The sequence below is a fragment of the Paroedura picta genome, chromosome 7 (genome assembly GCF_049243985.1).
Source record: "Paroedura picta isolate Pp20150507F chromosome 7, Ppicta_v3.0, whole genome shotgun sequence".
NCBI lineage: Eukaryota > Metazoa > Chordata > Lepidosauria > Squamata > Gekkonidae > Paroedura > Paroedura picta.
In genome coordinates, this window is record NC_135375.1 from 121,689,134 (window position 1) to 121,707,722 (window position 18,589).

The 18,589-nt window shown below is 47.4% G+C and overlaps 1 protein-coding gene across 2 annotated transcripts in view; it reads right to left on the bottom strand.

Annotated features, from left to right (window-relative positions):
- TRPC4 (transient receptor potential cation channel subfamily C member 4) overlaps window positions 1–18,589 on the bottom strand; it is a 163,597-nt gene that overhangs the window by 75,305 nt on the left and 69,703 nt on the right. For both annotated transcript variants that reach the window (XM_077346251.1, XM_077346252.1), the window contains exon 3: window positions 3,625–4,143. In XM_077346251.1, coding sequence (XP_077202366.1) covers window positions 3,625–4,143 — 519 coding nt within the window. The remainder of the gene's footprint in view (window positions 1–3,624; window positions 4,144–18,589) is intronic.

The following is an 18,589-nucleotide window of genomic DNA, read 5'->3' on the forward strand; positions in this document are numbered from 1 at the left end:
TCTCAACCCTGGCATTTCTTGATGGCCTTGGAAATGATTCCTGAATGGGTGGTAATTAATTTTTCAAATTTTAAAAATTTGTTAAACATTTATTGAGTGACTAGCAACAAAGCCTGGTGCAGCCTTAAATGTAGCAGGCGCTAACAGGGCAAAGGGTGGTGGGGGAGTAGGCAATGGGCACATGGAGAGACAGCTCTGGTGAGGCATGGAGCAGCTTCACTTCCCTTCACCCACATCCTCCTCCAGAGGTGGCGGGGTGAGCGCACATCACCCTTGGGGCTGGCGCTCGTTGGCCTGGGTACCGCCGTCGGTACCGCCTCTTCTCCACCATATTCACCACTACCTGCTCCTCTCTGCTGCCGCCACCAGCTCCTCCTCTCTGCCACCACCCAGGTGGAGTGGTGGGGCGCCATAGATGCATTGCCCCTGGCAGCCAAGCTTGTCTGTGGCTGGGGTGACAGAGAGCCGCACAGCTGGCTAGGGAGAGCCTGCAGAGTGTGCCCAGCCAGTAACTGAGGCTGGACACTCTCTGGACCCCAGACACGTTCCACCCACCGGGGATTTTCCGAATTATTATAGGGCTATTAATAGTTAGGATATGACTACATAACTTCATGTCAACCTACCCGCCCCTCCCAAACTGGCCAATGATGGGCCTGGAGGGGGTGGGAAGGGAAAGGATCCCGGGTGGGCATATATGCAGCTATGCTGCCCATCCATATTCACACCACTTTTGGGATGTTTTGAACCCCGGTTCATGACCCCTCCTCCTGCTTCATTCTCCCGGTCTCCTCCAGGCCGGTTGTCATAAAACCTTAAATCCCTGTGCTGGTTCCTGGCCGCCTCTGCATACCCAAGCTGCCCTCAGGGGGGTTCCCTTATCTCCCTCGCTTTCTTGTGACCTTGCTAGTCTCGCTGGATACTCAACAGGAGTACCGGTTTAGATCAAAGCTGGGCCATCTGGCTCTGCTGGGAACTTTGTAACTTCTTGCAAATGTACCTTTCCCGCCGTCCTGATCCCTCATGCCCCCTCCCATGCTTGGCTCCCCTTATAAGTACACCCTAATGTCTACTGTATCTTTCTCTCTGACGTTTGTTCACCAAGTCTTGGCACATATTAGCTGTTGTATTGTTCTGTTTAATAAAGACTTTCTTTTGGATCTTCGCTCTGGTCCCACTAAGCAACGTTCCTTGATGAAAAAAGGGACGGCAACCCCCAAACACCCCAAACCTTAATCTTGCACAGGGCCAAAATGGATGGGATGGAGACCGTAAAAGGGGACCGATATAAGCCTCTGTGGTCAGTGCTTGTCTTTCCTCTCTCTCCTCATCTGGTTCGCCTTTTTGAAGTTAGCTGTTGTATTTACTTGAATATGTCGTGTTAAGATATGCTTCTAAGTACATTCTCTTTCTTTTATTAGCATCTTTGTCATTTGTCACCGGGAAATGTAGAGGATTAAAGGATCAAGGAAGGGAAAAGGGAATCAAGCCCTCTACACCAGGCTTTCCCAACCAGGGTTTCGTGAAACCCTGTTTTTTTCCCCCATCAGTCTTCGAAGGGTTTCCTGAATATGCGGGAGTTAATTCATTTTTTTTACAATTTGCTAAACATTTATAAGGTGACATGACCGTAAATCGTCACATTGACGTGCCCTACCCCGATGGCCAATGATGGGCCTGGAGGAGGTGGGAAGAAGAAGAAGAAGAAGGAGAAGAGTTGGTTCTTATATGCCGCTTTTCCCTACCCGAAGGAGGCTCAAAGCAGCTTTCAGTCGCCTTCCCATTCCTCTCCCCACAACAGACACCCTGTGGGGTGGGTGAGGCTGAGAGAGCGCTGATATCACTGCTCTGTCAGAACAGTTTTATCAGTGCCGTGGCGAGCCCAAGGTCACCCAGCTGGCTGCATGTGGGGGAGTGCAAGAATCGAACCTGGCATGCCAGATTAGAAGTCTGCACTCCTAACCACTACACCAAACTGCCTCTACACAAAACTGGGAGGAGCCCCAGATGCTCCAAACTGAATTCTGCACGATTGCATCACTTCTGGGGTTTCTCAAAGCCTGGAGAACGTTTCAGAGGTTTCTCAATGGCAAAAAAGTTGAGGAAGGCTGCTGTACACCTGCCCCCTTGGCTTCACTCATCGATACCTGAATTCCTGGACTCTTATTTGCATTTCTATTGGCGAAAAGCATTCCAGTACTTACCCGTTTTAATTGAAAAAAAATGTCCAAAGGTGAACAGTGTTGTGCAATATTCTACTCGGAAAATCTGGATTAAACATGTATTTCCATTTGACTGAAGCTACCTCAAGGTGCTCCGGCTTGCAGCTGATTGAATCACAAAAGTAAACAAGCATTCTGCCAAAGTGTAATTTGCGCTAGAGCTAACTTTCCTGAATCAAACAGAATCCGATTTTGTTTGTTTGCCCAAATACTGCTGGTTATGGAGGACACGTTTATTCAGAGAGCTGTCCCACTGATTACGGCAGGATTTCACTTCCCGGGAAACGGACATTGAGTCGCAGCCTCAGAAACAACTATTATGTCCAAGCCTTGGTCCCGGGGCTCATTTTGCAAAGCAGGCTTGCAGATTCTAAGCTGTTTTATCCTTGCAGAACTGCTGGACCCCAGCCGCCGGTCCAAGAACAATGCAGGATGGGATCTTTCTAACATGCCTCCCTGTTTGGGATTTATCCACCCAGCAATGCCAAGTGACACATCTCTGGGTGGTTCCTGACTTGATTGTTATCAGTGTGTTCCTAGGCAGGCACCCACACCTTGTCATGACTCAAGCATTCAAAGCGGGGGTAGTCAAACTGCGGCCCTCCAGATGTCCATGGACTACAATACCCATGAGCCCATACCAGTATTTGCTGGCATAGGCTCATGGGAATTGTAGTCCGTGGACATCTGGAGGGATGCAGTTTGACTACCCCTGATTTAAAGTAACTCACTGAATTGTAAATGAGTAAAAAAAATGTCCCTGTCTTTTTTTTGGGGGGGGGGGAGAATGACAATAGCCTGGATGTCAGACAAAGCTCTTTTGTGAAAACAAAAAACACAAACAAAAACCCCCCAAATAGCTAACATTTTGTGGTTGGGCGCTTCGGCACCCAAAGCAGCTGTTCGCTCCCGATGCAGCCAGCAGTCGAGCGCGAACGGCCGCTTCAGGTGGCAAAGCAGCCAACCCTATTTCTTACTATTAATATAACGTCTATTTTCCACCCTGTACCTAAGACTCAGGGAGGAGTACAATAAGATAAAAATGTATCAAACTGTGTACCAAACAGAGATTTAAAACAAATACACCAAATTATAAGTATTAAAACAAGAATTAAACACATTGCTTGCTCTTCTGTCATGGGAAAGGGGTGTGTGTCATTGAGCTGCCCACATGAGTTGTTCGGTGGGCTCTGACAGATGGACCAAGGAGGTTCTGCGATATCTGAGGCTCTGCTCTCCCTCAGCCTTGATCATCTGTTCACTTAATCATCTGTTCACTTGGTTAAAAGGAAATCCCCAAAGGATGCAAGAGACGTCAAGAGCAGCACGTCTCCCATTTCAAGGATTCTCTCTCCTGTTGTTACCCCTGTGATTACATCCCCCTGCGCCCCTCCTCCCTTACCTCTTTCTGCCGGTACTTAATCGCCAGCTTCAGCCTTGCCAGATCGTTCCCGTTCTGCTCCTCTATTAAACTGTTATCATCTCGGTAGTTAAGAATAATTTCCAGCTCCCGGGAACTCCGTGTCTGATCCAAAAGGTCCTTTGCAAACTGCTTGCACTGCTGTGACAGCTCCTCGTATTCCGACTTGAACTCATTTTCCACTTTGCTTAGTTCCTGCAGTTCCCAACTTAGCTGGAAAGCCGTGAGGAAAGGATCCTCGCTGGACAGGGCGATCAGCGAGGGGCTGGCGAGAGCCTGATAGATATTTAGCCTGGACCGGGAATGGCGCAGGCTGTCCACGTCCGAGCTGGAGACGCACTCCACGCAGTTGCAGCGGACTTCGTGCGGCCGGGGCACCGAAACCCCTTTCTGCACCAAAAGTTTGATGATCTCGTAATTGTTGGTGTGGGCGGCCAGGATAATCGGTGTAATGTCCGGTGTAAATTCCGAGAACTGTTTATCCAACAGGATGGGTGGCACCTGTGAGGAAAGATAAAGGCGAGAGTAAGTCTTATCGCTAGCCAAAGGCCAAGAGACCATTTCTCAGGAACGTATCAGCTAAGCCAATTCTGGACAACCATTTTGGACAACCTGAGACACTCTTGCTAATTGAAATTTTCTTACCAGCACCTGCTTAACGGTGTTCTGTTGCCCGTTTGAATCTTGCTAAATTGACACCAACACTCTGCTCTCTCTCTTTGAATAAGGATAATTCCCCTTGAAGCTTTTACAGCAAGACTCTCCAAACTCTAATTGCGATGACGCGCTAAAGCTTCCTCTACTTATCCGCTTCTATACTGTTTGTTTGGTGCATAGCTGATCTGGGATCTTCATCTATTTCTTAACAAAACTCATTAGATCTTGTAATTCGTACTTTCCAAATTGTTGGAAATATCTTTTCCTGTGCCCTAGTAGCAGAAAGCACCGTCAAGTTGCAACTTATGTTGGCTCCGTGGACATTTCAAGGCAAGAGATTATGAGAGTAGCTGGAAAAAATACCCAAAAAACACCTTACCGGTATTTTCTGGCTATTCTTTCAGCTGGATAGACTTGGGTATTTTGTCAGATCCCTAAAATGGTCAAGCCCCCCTAAACTCCAGAAATATTCCGGATTTTTCAAGGCTGCTGTTAAAGGGTCCTGCAGTTCCATTAAATGCCTTCTAGGTGAAGTCACCGTTTGGAGAAGGTGCTTAAAGGGACTATGATCCCTTTAAATGACTTCCTAGTTCATTCTTGGCTTGGAGAAGGCATTTAAAGGGACCACAATCCCTTTAAACACCTTTCCCCCTCCACTGAAACCAATGGAAGATGGGAGTGCTTTCTTTGGGGGTCCACAGAATTGCCCCCCCCTCGGTCCAACCTTATTGATACTTCCAGTATTACGAAGAATGTTTCAAGAAGGTGCTTAAAGGGAGAGAAAGCATGGAGTACTCCAATGTTTACCAAAGACATCTGTTTACTCTTTGTATATTTCTGCTCTCACTGCATTTTATACTCAAATAACCCCATTTACTGTTTTGCTTGCGATATCATACCCAATACTCTATATTTCATTTCAGATTGCTGTAATCCTAGCCCTATTACATTGTCAAAGGCTGCTAACCTCTTCTTTATACTTGTTTTTCTGTTATAACATTTGCATTACAGGGAAGCACATCAATGGATGAGTCTTACAAGTTGTGAAGGGAAAAAGAGACAATTTCTGGAACCACGCTGTGCCTCGACACCTCCTTCCCTCTGTAATTTTCCATGTTCAAACTCCTGAAATGATTTTCTTGCTGCTCAACTGAAAAAGCGCATTTTGACTTGTGAAAGTTTGTGCTGGAGTAAACGTTTGTTTGTCTTTAAGGGGCCACTCGACTTTCGTTTTATTTTCCTACCACAAACTGACACAGGTAGTCTGTTGGTTAAAACAGGCCTTCCTTTAGCTGTACTTTCATCCTAAAGGTCATTCTAAAGACTTTTCTGTAATCAAGCAGGGGACAATCAGGCTCAGTCACACAGCTATTCTACATGGACATCAGCAGATCCCTTGGGAAGTGGATCATAACACAGCTAATGAGTTCCTCCAGGGAATGTGAATTAGAAGAACAATCCTAGCAATATATGCATAGCCTGCATTTGTTCTAATGAATATTTAATCGACTGTGCTATGTCCATTGTTAATTCATGTCATGGAGAGCTGTTTTACGTAACTTTTTCCAACTGTCTTTTTGGATCTTAGCCTTTGGCACCACCTTCCATGCTTGGCCACACCTCTTCCCTAGGTTTGCCCTATCCCCACTGGGACATTAAGAAGTCAACACCCCCTCTTATCAGATGTCTTGTGTGAGAAAGACAAACTGTAACTTAAGTAAGTACATAAAGTACATAAGTACATAAAGAGAATTTATCAAAATCTGCCTGGAACAACATAAGAACATAAGAGAAGCTGTGTTGGATCAGGCAATGGCCCATCCAGTCCAACACTCTGTATCACACAGTGACCAAAGCCCAGGTGTCATTAGGAGGCCCACTAGCAGGGCCAGAACTCTAGAAGTCCTCCCCCTGTTGCCCCACAAGCACTAAGAATATTGAGCAACCTTGCCCCATTTACACCTTGTGGCTAACAACCACTAATGGACTTCTGCTCCATATAGCAACATAAGAGGAGCCATGTTGGATCAGGCCTACGGCCCCTCGAGCCCTACACTCTGTGTCACACACTGGCCAAAACTCCAGTCCTCCTTCTGTTGCCCACCAAAGTACCAAGAATACAGAGCATCTCTGCCCTAGAGAACATGGGAGAAGCCATGTTGGATCAGTTCAATGGCCACTCCAGTCCAACATTCTGTGTCACACAGTAGCCAAAGCCCAGGGGCCCTCAGGAGGCCCAGCAGTGGGGCCAGAACTCCAAGCACCAAGAGGTTGATTGTGATTGGCAAACTAGAAGCAGAGATGTGATTGGCAAACTAGAAGCAAGATCTGATTAAGATTGGTGCTGTGAGATATGGGGAGAGAAGGCTTGTACTTTTTTAAAGACCTGAGCATAAGCTGACATGAAATTTAGCCAAGGCACCTAATTTTACCACAAAAAAACTGAGCAAATGTATTGACCAGGGGTAGTCAAACTGCGGCCCTCCAGATGTCCATGGACTACAATTCCCACGAGCCCCTGCCAGTGAATGCTGGCAGGGGCTTGTGGGAATTGTAGTCCATGGACATCTGGAGGGCCGCAGTTTGACTACCCCTGGTATTGACTCAAGTATAAGCCTAGGGTGGGAAATGCAGCAGCTATTGGTAAATTTCAAAAATAAACATATATGCCAATAAAATTACATTAATTGAGCCATCAGTAGGTTAAATGTTTTTGAATATGTATTTCAAAGAAAAACAGTAAACTAGCTCTGTCAGTGGAAAAGAGGGTCAACAAAAACAATATGGGATCAACAATAACAGGTAAGTGGGAACTCTTGCTCGACTATAAGCTGAGGGGGGCTTTTTCAGCATAAAAAATGTGCTGGAAAAGTTGGCTTATACTAGTATATTCTCGAGTATTTCCTCACTGCTGCAAGAGCTAGTCTGGAATCAGTTCTGGGCTTTGAGCGGTAAATGTACCCTCATGCTCCGGCGCATTTGGGGGGGCTCTGTGAGCCAGAAGAGGCACACAACTTTTCCCAAACAACTATTGGTGGCATTCAGGTGCTGCATTTAAATAACTTTCTAATGGTATAAATGAAAAGCAGTTCCCATAATTACAGGTTTCTAGTCTAATACTGTGGCCAATGTTTTGAGAGAGGCACAGCTGAAATGAGAAAAGGTTATACATTTGGATTGGAAGACAGCTTCTTGGCAACCAAGAGGGTATTCGGGAACACATGTGAGGAACAGCAGAGGTCTACGCAGAGGTGGGTCCGATCGTGAAATAAATGTGGATTCTGCATGACTTGTGATCTACTGGGTCACACACACCTGCCAGCATCAGTTCAAGTTCATTCATTTTAGCTAGCGATATCAAGAACAAGAAGAGGTGACTATCCATAACTCATAACGAAAATGCATAGGGAACACAATTTTGAATAATGCAAAATTCCTTACTAAACAGTTGTGGGAATTTAGTCCATGGGCATCTGGAGAGCCACAGTTTGGCCACCCTGGCACTAGATGGTCTGAGCGAGCAACCCTCTTCTTTGGGTCTCCTCATGTGCTGCCGCCAGAAGCCTCTGAACCAGCAGCCCAAAGCATGGCGTGGGAGGAGGCCCTGAGCAAACTTGCCCCCATGCTGGCCCTCGCTGATCCCCCCCGGACAGCAACCCCCCATGACCTTTCCAGATAAGTTCGAAGGTCAATTCCTCCCTGGAGAGCCAACGGTCACGTGGTCATGTAGCCTGTGGCACTCCACAGCGGCTCAGCAGACACGGCTATCTGAAAGTGTTCTTCGAAGGTGAGGAGCTTCCGACAAGCTTCTGACATATCTTTAAATGTGCTTTGCCTTCTTAAATTAAAATCTGCTGTTCTTGCATGCAGGATGTTTTTTATTTCTGTCATCGGGCATAACTGGAAAGTGATAAGAAGCTTACAAAGCTTCCCAAGATTCGATCAAGGAGATTTGATCATTCAGAGCAGGGGTAGTCAAACTGCGGCCCTCCAGATGTCCATGGACTACAATTCCCAGGAGCCCCTGCCAGCGAATGCTGGCAGGGGCTCATGGGAATTGTAGTCCATGGACATCTGGAGGGCCGCAGTTTGACTCCCCCTGATTCAGAGGGATCTCCTTTCCGTCTTTCTGTTCCCATTTTGGAGGGGTATCGCTTGTGCTTCAAGAACCTGTGCGGCTCACAATGGAGGCCATGCAATGCGAGGAGACAAAAATGACCTTTTCCTAAACAACTGTCACAAACAGCCTCCCTCGGAAAGAGCGGAGAATCTGGAAGCCACAGAAGTAGGGGGGCAATCAGGCTTCGTAACTGAATTCAAGACCCGGTAAGTTGGTCTTCCTGTGAGCTTTGCACGTGGTCTTCTGCGAGGAAGAGTGTCTGTGATCAGAGCCCCTGTTTTTTGTCTGGTTTGTGACTCTGCACAATGGCAAAGGTTAAATATGTCCGAATACCGGACTACACAGAACATCAAAATGAGCTCTACATAAGCTGTAATATCATCACATCCTTATCTATAATATTTATATTCATTATAACAATATGAACTTTCATAAAACAGCTTCTGGTCTGGATTTATTGATTAACTCCTGAATATGTGTGTGTTCAAAGAGTATATACTATTGACCACTGAGGAAGGCCCCATAGGCCGAAACTTGCATCGTCTTGCTGGTCATTGGATTTATTCCTCAACTGTACGTGTGAAATCATCAGTTTATGTATGTGAAATCATCAGCTTATGTAAAGCTCATTTTGATGTTCTCTGTTGTCTGATATTCAGATCTTATATTTTGAAATCTTCGCCAGTGTGGACACCAGATAATAAATATATATTTTGATAATATTTTGAGGTAGCTTGAATTGTGCAACATTATCGGTATATTTTGGAGTTGAGTCCTTCAGGGACAGTTCTGCATGCATTAGGGAAGGGTGAGCAGATCTTCCCGTGAGATGGGGAGTCCGCAGGTACAATCTCTCACCCCTCATCACTCCATGTGCCTCCCCCTGGAATATCTGCCCAGGACGACAGTATCCCCCCCCCCCTTGTACCTGTCTAGCAATTACCGCATGTTTTATTCACCAACTCTGCCAGAAGCAACTGAGTAGTGAATTTGTACCTAATAATGGAACAGGTACTCTGAATAAAAGAACAGTTTTCTAGCTGTTCTGAAGTTCTGGATACTGCAGTATTTCATATTCGTTTTCAAGATCATGGCATCATAAAAACGTCCTTATTTGTGGCATCCAAACAGTGTTAATACAAAAAGATGAAACCACAGTGTATAGGCTATTAACAAATCACTGTTTAGACTTTTTAAATCAAACAGTATAATAATCTTTCATATAGCAATATAATGATGCAGTACCAAAGTGCCACAATGCAGTATCATCAATTACAGAATTACAGCCTCAGTACCAGTCCATTAACAATCGTAGGTAGTAAGCTGAAAGCTCCAGAACTGGGGTGGCCAGTTGCTTATGAAGAAGAAGAAGAAGAAGAAGAAGAAGAAGAAGAAGAAGAAGAAGAGGAAGAGGAAGAGGAAGAGGAAGAGGAAGAGGAAGAGGAAGAGGAAGAAGAAGAAGAAGAAGAAGAAGAAGAAGAAGAAGAAGAAGAAGAAAGAAGAACTTGGTTCTTATATGCCACTTTTCTCTATCCGAAGGAGTCTCAAAGCAGCTTCTATTCGCCTTCCCTTCCTCTCCCCACAACAGACACCCTGTGAGGTGGGTGAGGCTGAGAGAGCCCTGATATTCCTGCTTGGTCAGAACAGCTTTATCAGTGCCGTGGTGAGCCCAAGGTCACCCAGCTGGCTGCATGTGGGGAAGCGCAGATTCAAACCCCGCTCGCCAGATTAGAAGTCCGCACTCCTAACCACTACACTAAGGTAGCTCTTGGTGTAGTAGTTAGGAGTGGACTACATGGACAACATTTCCCACAAGCCCCTGCCAGCATGGCTCATTGACAGGGGCTCATGAACATCTGAAGAGCCACATTTTGGGCACCACTGCTCTATTCTTAGGATTGCCATTTGAGATGCGAACTAAGGGTACCATAAATTTCCACCTGGAACTCAGGCTGGCACTTTATAGCCCATAATGATATCAGCTCCCCTAGGAATCACTAGCAACTCTATGGTAAAACTACAAGGGCTTCTGGTGATTCCCTGAACAGGCTGATGTTGCTTCTGGGTTTTCGCGACTATTTCCCCCTGTCATTCACAGTTTCCTCCCAGTCACCCAGCAGACTTTTTCAAAACCTAGTCTTCTCCTGCCAGGTTCAGAAGAGGAAGCACCAAAGAGAGGCCCAGGGCAGGCCGTCAACCAGTGTGAAAATGGCTGCCCTGAGTCGAAAATAAAAATGCATTTTATAAATGGGAAGTTGTGAATAGAGAGCACAGGTGGGCCACTTCATTCCGAGTAGCTTGCCTTTGACTTGGATTGTAAAATACTTTGACGCCATTGTGTTGTGCAAGTGACCCATCTGTTTTGCACTGGTCACGCTCTCCGATGGGCCAAACCACAAACTGGCAACAAAACACGGTTTTTGCTTTGCAGAGGCAGGTAGGAATTCTCAGGCCGTCACACACTCCAGACTCAGCCACCCCAAGAGAAGTTTACAAAATCTTTGATGCTTACTAGTTAGCCCTTGAAACCCCTGATAAGGGCATACGAGCAAGAGGAATGATCAATGAGGTGATGGGGATTCATTTTGGGTGCTTGGGGGAGGCTGGTGGGGTTCTGTCCCCACTGGTGGACCTCCTGATGGCCCTTGGCTTTTGGCCACTGTGTGTCATGCAGAGTTGCTGGATGAGCCATGGGACTGACCCGACACTGCTTCTCTTATGTTTTATATGGAGCAGAGGTCCTTTAGTGGCTCTGAGCCACAAGGTCTAGATCAGGGGTAGTCAAACTGCGGCCCTCCAGATGTCCATGGACTACAATTCCCAGGAGCCCCTGCCAGCATAAACCTCAATTATAACTACGTGAATAGGCAAATGGGCTGCCTCGGCAGAGAGTGTAAGCAAGAGAGAAATCACTGGAACAAAATTTCTGCCACGGAATGGAAATTGGAACCCAATGCCCTCCACAGCAGCATACTGGCATGGCTTGTTTAGAAACTGGGAAGTACACAGCCAGCCCCTCACAACTCATCTTGATTATGTGGCCAGAGGCCATAAGGCCGGCCTCGCATTCCACTTCCCCAATAACCGGGCACAGAGAAACTATCGACAGACAGCTGCACTATGAATATCCGAGCAACCTCCCTCCCTCCCTCCCTCCCTCCCTCCCTCCCTCCATTCATTCATTCATTCATTCATTCATTCATTCATTCATTCATTCATTCATTCATTCATGTGGATTTTTATACCGCCCATTCTTTGCAGCTCTGGGCAGTTTACATTGAAACATAACTTTACATGGAACATATGAACAACTTTCAAACAACTTTCTGGGCTGCACTTATCTTGTATATTCTGGTGCTATAAACTGGTTGTCATTATTTTCAGATCGTTAGGTGGAAAGGGAATTGGTTAGAGAACCGCACTCAAAGATTCATCAGACTGGTGTTTCATCAGACTGGAGAGAGGTGAGTAGCGGGGTACCTCAGGGTTCGGTGCTTGGCCCGGTACTTTTTAACATATTTATTAATGATCTAGATGAGGGGGTGGAGGGACTACTCATCAAGTTTTTAGATGACACCAAATTGGGAGGACTGGCAAATACTCCGGAAGATAGAGACAGAGTTCAACGAGATCTGAACACAATGGAAAAATGGGCAAATGAGAACAAGATGCAATTTAATAAAGATAAGTGTAAAGTTCTGCATTTGGGTCAGAAAAATGAAAAGCATGCCTACTGGATGGGGGATACGCTTCTAGGTAGCACTGTGTGTGAACGAGACCTTGGGGTACTTGTGGATTGTAAACTAAACATAAGCAGGCAGTGTGATGCAGCGGTAAAAAAGGCAAATGCCATTTTGGGCTGTATCAACAGAGGCATCACATCAAAATCACAAGATGTCATAGTCCCATTGTATACGGCACTGGTCAGACCACACCTGGAGTACTGTGTGCAGTTCTGGAGGCCTCACTTCAAGAAGGACATCGATAAAATTGAAAGGGTACAGAGGAGAGCGACGAAGATGATCTAGTGCCAAGGGACCAAGCCCTATGAAGATAGGTTGAGGGACTTGGGAATGTTCAGCCTGGAGAAAAGGAGGTTGAGAGGGGACATGATAGCCCTCTTTAAGTATTTGAAAGGTTGTCACTTGGAGGAGGGCAGGATGCTGTTTCTGCTGGCTGCAGAGGAGAGGACACGCAGTAATGGGTTTAAACTTCAAGTACAACGATATAGGCTAGATATCAGGAAAGTTTTTCACAGTCAGAGTACTTCAGCAGTGGAATAGGCTGCCTAAGGAGGTGGTGAGCTCCCCCTCACTGGCAGTCTTCAAGCAAAGGTTGGATGCACACTTTTCTTGGATGCTTTAGGATGCTTAGGGCTAATCCTGCGTTGAGCAGGGGGTTGGACTAGATGGCCTGTATGGCCCCTTCCAACTCTATGATTCTATGATTCTATGATTATTTTACAGAGTTTGACCGAAAAATAGGGGTAGATGGGAAACATCTTATGAACCTTGTTTATTTTAACTTTTCAACCCTGGGGAGGCTAGCAGTGAATGTCCAAAGAGCCTCCTGTCTGTCTCCTAGTTACAGGGGTGGCCCAACTGTGGCTCTCCCAATGTCCATGGACTACAATTACCATGAGCCCTTGCCGGCAGGGGCTCATGGTAATTGTAGTCCATGGACATTGGGAGAGCCACAGTTGGGCCACCCCTGTCTGGTTAGCTCCCTTGACCCTGGGCAGCAGGGCCCTTGCTCTTGGTATGACTTTGGCAGTCTGTTTATTCGCTTTTGCTCTGACAATCTTGTGGCATGGGAACATTGAATTTCAGCACCTGTGATTTTGGCGCCAAGTGCTAACTTTAGTTTTGGCAAACCTATTTTGTTAACCCTTCCATAAAGAGATTTCTTCAACCAAGAGCCTGCTTATTGGGGAAGTCGACTGGAACCTGACAGTCAAGGCTGGCGAAGGTAAAAATCTACCCACTGGAGATAGGTAGGCTCTAGGGTGGGGGTAGTCAACCTATGGTCCTCCAGATGTTCATGGACTACAATTCCCATGAGCCCCTGCCAGCAAAGGTTCAAGCCCAGGCACATTAAAGCTCTCCTTAAATAATAGTTTGTTGGTCTTAGGGGTGTCACTGGACTCAAAGGTCGTTCTGAAGGAGGAAGGCACGCTTGGTGTAGGAAAGAGCCAGCTTGGTGTCTTGGTTAAGACCGGCAGCTTCTAATCTGGAAAGCTGGGTTTGATTCTCTGCTCCTCCTCCACATGCATCCAGCTGGGTGACCTTGGGCTGGTCACAGTCCTGATGGAGCTGTTCCCACAGAACAGTTCTGTCAGAACTCTCTCAGCTCCACCTAACTCACAGGGAAGAAGACAGGAAGGTGATTCTAAGCCGCTTTGAGGCTCCTTTGGGCAGTGAAAACTGGGGTACAGAAACCAATTCTTCTCCCTCTTCTTCTTCTCTTCCTGAATCAAGGTGAACTTTTGCCTGAGTAGTGAATAAAGGAATAGAACATGGCTGTCAGAAGCGATTCCATTTGCACAGTGCATCAGAGGTCCCCTCTGCTCCGAGTTCTGCTCCCTTTTCTTTCCAGCATGGCCAAGGAGAATTTTAAAAATCAATCCCAAAATGGGACCATGCGCAGCTTCCCTTCCCTTCCCTTTTGTTGTTTCCTACCCACGAGGCTGCCAAAGCACATGTGTGCAGAGGGGAAATAATGCAAAAACGCTACCGGTAATGCGACTTCAGATAGGTTTGCATCAGGATTGTGCGTGTGTGTGTGTGTGTTTGTACATGCACGCAGTGAGATGCACATGAATAAATCATGGCACACATCCCCATCCTAATACAAGTACAGATAGGATTACAGCGGGCTTGCTCTTTTGTAGTTTGATCCTTGCGTGCGTGCACTTGGGTGCAAGGGAAGGGAAAATGAAACCTGCGGCAAACCTCCACGCAGCGCTCTGCTGCAAATCTGAAACTCGGCTATGAATTACTGCAGGGCTCCTAATGCATCAGTGATGCTTTGGAAACTAGACCAGAGAACTAGGGCAGCCAAATCCTCGGAGGAACGGATCCAAGCAGAGCGTTAGGAAAACGTCCCCTTCTGCAGATCAAGCATCCTCTGCTGCCGCAGAAGCAAGGGGTCGAAATTAAATCCAAAGCGTTAAGAAGAACTTCCTGGCAAGGTGGCCCCTTCCTGGGACGGGGGAGGGGGTGGGCTCTCCTTCTCCGGAGGTTTTTCAGCAGTGCTGGTCCTAGGACTCTGTATGAAATCAGGCAGGCACGGAGAGAGAGGTCAGGGTTGGAGGGGCTCGGCTCTTGTGGCCAGGGGTAGTCAACCTGTGGTCCTCCAGATGTCCGTGGACTACAATTCCCATGAGCCCCTGCCAGCAAACGCTGGCAGGGGCTCATTGGAATTGTAGTCCACGGAACTCTGGAGCACCACAGGTTGACTACCCCTGCTTGTGGCCCTTTCTTACATGCTCTGGGCAACGGTGATCAATGCTTTGTTGTCAGGAAGTTCCACATTGGCCTGGGGATCCTGGAGGGTTTGTGTGTGTGTGGGGGGGGGGAGCATACCACAGGGGTAGGGTAAGAAGGTCCCTCCTGGCCACCAGCCAGGTGAGGAATTTCCTGGAGATCTGGGGATGGAGCCTGGCCTGGGGAGGACAGGGACAGCAGTGGGCTACAAGGACACAAGTCCCCCCTCCAAAGCAGCCTTTCTCTTCAGGGGAACTGATCTCTTTAGTCTGGAGAAGAGATGTAATTCTGGGAGATCCCCAGGTCCCACCTGGAGGCTGGCAACCCAGCACAGTGGTCCTTGGGGGAGTGATGGAAGGGGAGCAGCTGTGGATTTCCTGGACCGTGCAAGGGGTTGGACTCAATGGCCCTTGAAGACCCTTCCAGCTCTCTGTTGCCTTCTGGTCCTTCGGGGGGCATCCAAATCAGGGGATGCAAAGGAAGGCAACGAGGGCACCCCGGGGACACACCTGTGTGAGCATAAGTGCCCGGCTGTCCACCAGTGACTGCTGTGATTTCCACCAGGCAGCCCAGGTGTGGAGGTGGCAGTTCCCAAGGAGCAGGGCAACATCTGTGGCCCTTCCAGATGGCCCTTCCACGTGAGCACACCTGGCTGCAAAGCCCCCATCTGCCCCAGGGCTTCTGAGGAGCCACGAGGTTCCTGCAGGGGAGGGGTGTGATGGGCGGCCAGCCCAGGGTTTATCCTGGCCAGGCTGTCATTAAGGTGAGCAATCCCCAAATGTGCCTCTCCTTGCTAGCAACCAAATCAGGAGCAGGGGGAAGGAAGCCTCCATCTCAGTGTGTCTTTCTATGTGTCTGTGTGGGCGGATATCTTACGGGGCTAGCCTGCAGCTTTTCAATCAATTCTAGCAATTTATTTCTCTGCAGAAATCGCTTCAGGTGCCCCAAAACACTCCCTCGTAATGCTGCTTCCTTGTGTCTTACGCTCCCCTTCGAAGTGAGCATTCGGATTTCAGCAAACATTTTGACAAAGTCCCTTTTTGCGAGTTTATTGTCTACCAGAATCCTAAGCCCCTTCCACGTGTCCTGATATCAAGCCAAGCATCCATCCTCTTTTGCAGAAATACAAGATGGGGGATGCCTGGCCTGAGAGTGGTACATGTGAAAAAGAGGCCTGGGAGACAATCCACTGACGATTAGTCAACAGTGTCATGTGGAAGCTAAAAAGGCTCATGCGATATTTGGTGGCATTTGTGTGTGTGTGTGTGGGGGGGGGGGGCTGGACTGGATGGCGCTCTGTGGTCTCTTCCAGCTCTGTGCAATTCAGTTTGGGAAACAAACTCTGCGAAGCGTCCTCAGTCTGCAACTTTCTGACCTGCCAAATGGTAGATGAACCCACAAGAGGTTCAGCCATACCGAACTTAATACTGACCAACAGGCAAGAGTTGGTGGATGAGGTGAAGGAGGTGGGGACCCTAGGGGGAAGTGACCATGTCCTCATAGAATTCCTTTTGAGATGGGGGGGGGGGGCAAGGAAGCTTGTAGCCAGACGCGGATGTTGGATTTTCGTAGGGCAAACTTTAATAAACTCAGAGACATGATTAGTGTCATACCATGGACGAGAATTCTGGAAGGGAAGGGAGCATGTGAACAAGAGCTATTGCATGCTCAATCAATGACTATCCCAGAAAGACGAAAACACTGCAGGAGCTCTAAGAAGCCTATTTGGATGAACAGAGAACTTCAAGAGGAACTAAGAACGAAAAGGAAAATGTTCAGGAAATGGAGGGAAGGACAGAGCTCTAAAGAAGAGTACCTACAGGTTACTAGGCACTGTAGATCAGAAAGGCCAAAGCTGAGAGTGAGCTAAAATTGGCCAAGGAAGCCCACTGTAACAAGAAAAGATTTTCCAGTTATGTGAGGAGCAAATGTAAAGTAAAGAATGCAATAGGCCCACTGTTGGGTGCGGATGGACAAACTCTAACAGAGGATGCAGAGAAAGCAGAAAGGCTCAGCGCCTACTTTACATCTGTTTTTTCCCCACAGGTCAAAGGGTTTAGGCACATCTAGAGATGGCAGTAGCCAAGGGATAGGGTCTGGGTGGCAGGTTGACATGGACAGAGAGGTTGTGGAGAGGCATTTAGCTGCACTGGATGAGTTCAAATCCCCTGGTCCAGATGAAATGCACCCGAGAGTGCTCAAAGAACTTTCCGGAGAACTTGCACAGCCCTTGTCCATCATCTTTGGGACCTCTTTAAGGACTGGAGATGTCCCGGAGGACTGGAAGAGAGCAAACGTTATTCCGATCTTCAAAAAAGTGAGGAAGGATGACCCGGGAAACTACAGACCAGTGAGTCTGACCTCTGTTGTGGGTAAGATAATGGAGCAGATATTAAAGGGAGCGATCTGCAAACATCTATCGAATGCCATTTTGGGCTGTATCAACAGGGGCATCACATCAAAATCACAAGATGTCATAGTCCCATTGTATACGGCACTGGTCAGACCACACCTGGAGTACTATGTGCAGTTCTGGAAGCCTCACTTCAAGAAGGACGTAGATAAAATTGAAAGGGTACAGAGGAGAGCGACGAGGATGATCTGGGGCCAAGGGACCAAGCCCTATGAAGATAGGTTGAGGGACTTGGGAATGTTCAGCCTGGAGAAAAGGAGGCTGAGAGGGGACATGATAGCCCTCTTTAAGTATTTGAAAGGTTGTCACTTGGAGGAGGGCAGGATGCTGTTTCTACTGGCTGCAGAGGAAAGGACACGCAGTAATGGGTTTAAACTACAAGTACAACGATATAGGCTAGATATCAGGGGAAAAATTTTCACAGTCAGAGTAGTTCAGCAGTGGAATAGGCTGCCTCAGGAGGTGGGGAGCTCCCCCTCACTGGCCGTCTTCAAGCAGCGGCTGGACAGATCGCCTCTGATGTTTCCCTTTCATGGTTAGTCAGCTGCCATTTTCTCACGCGGGTGAAGGTGCTTGTACTCAACAGTTTTTGTTTTTTTTTTAAACGAACATTCTGCAAAGTCACCAAACCATGCACCAGCCCCCCCCCTCCCCACCGGGTTTGGGAACTTGCATCAGTATTCAAACAGAATACATCTTTGCACTGTCATGCGCTTCATGTGTCCAACCGTTGTTGCCATTTGACACAAACATATTCAGCAGTGTTTGCTATTTGTGGGAAGGGGCAAAGACCTCTGCCCATAATTTCAAGGGTTTTTTTTTGTTTTTGCAACAACAAAAAACAAGAGCTGGGAACTCCGTAGCCAACGGTGAGATTTTTCTGCCCAGCATCACATTCTGTGCGTCTTCTGCCCTCCTGGGGACAGAGATGCAAAGGCTTTATGGGAAATGACATGCTGGAAGACAGGTAATGTGGCTCCTTCTCGCTGAGTGATCTAATTCTAAAATTAGGCATTGCGAAAGTAGTAGCTGATGGGGGGAGGTCAGCTTCTCTCCCCCAGCCTCCTCCAAAAAAAGGAAGGTTTTTTTTTTAGCTCTGTAAAGGGATATCTTTTCCTTCCTGCCCTTGTGTGCTGATTGCACAGCCGTGCCACTAAAGAGATGAGGCAGCGCTAACAGAACTCAGGGCTCGTATTATGCCGCAAGGAATTAGACGTTTTGCTCATGGTCCGCTGTTGAATCTGCAATGAGAACAGGATCCTGTAATTAAAT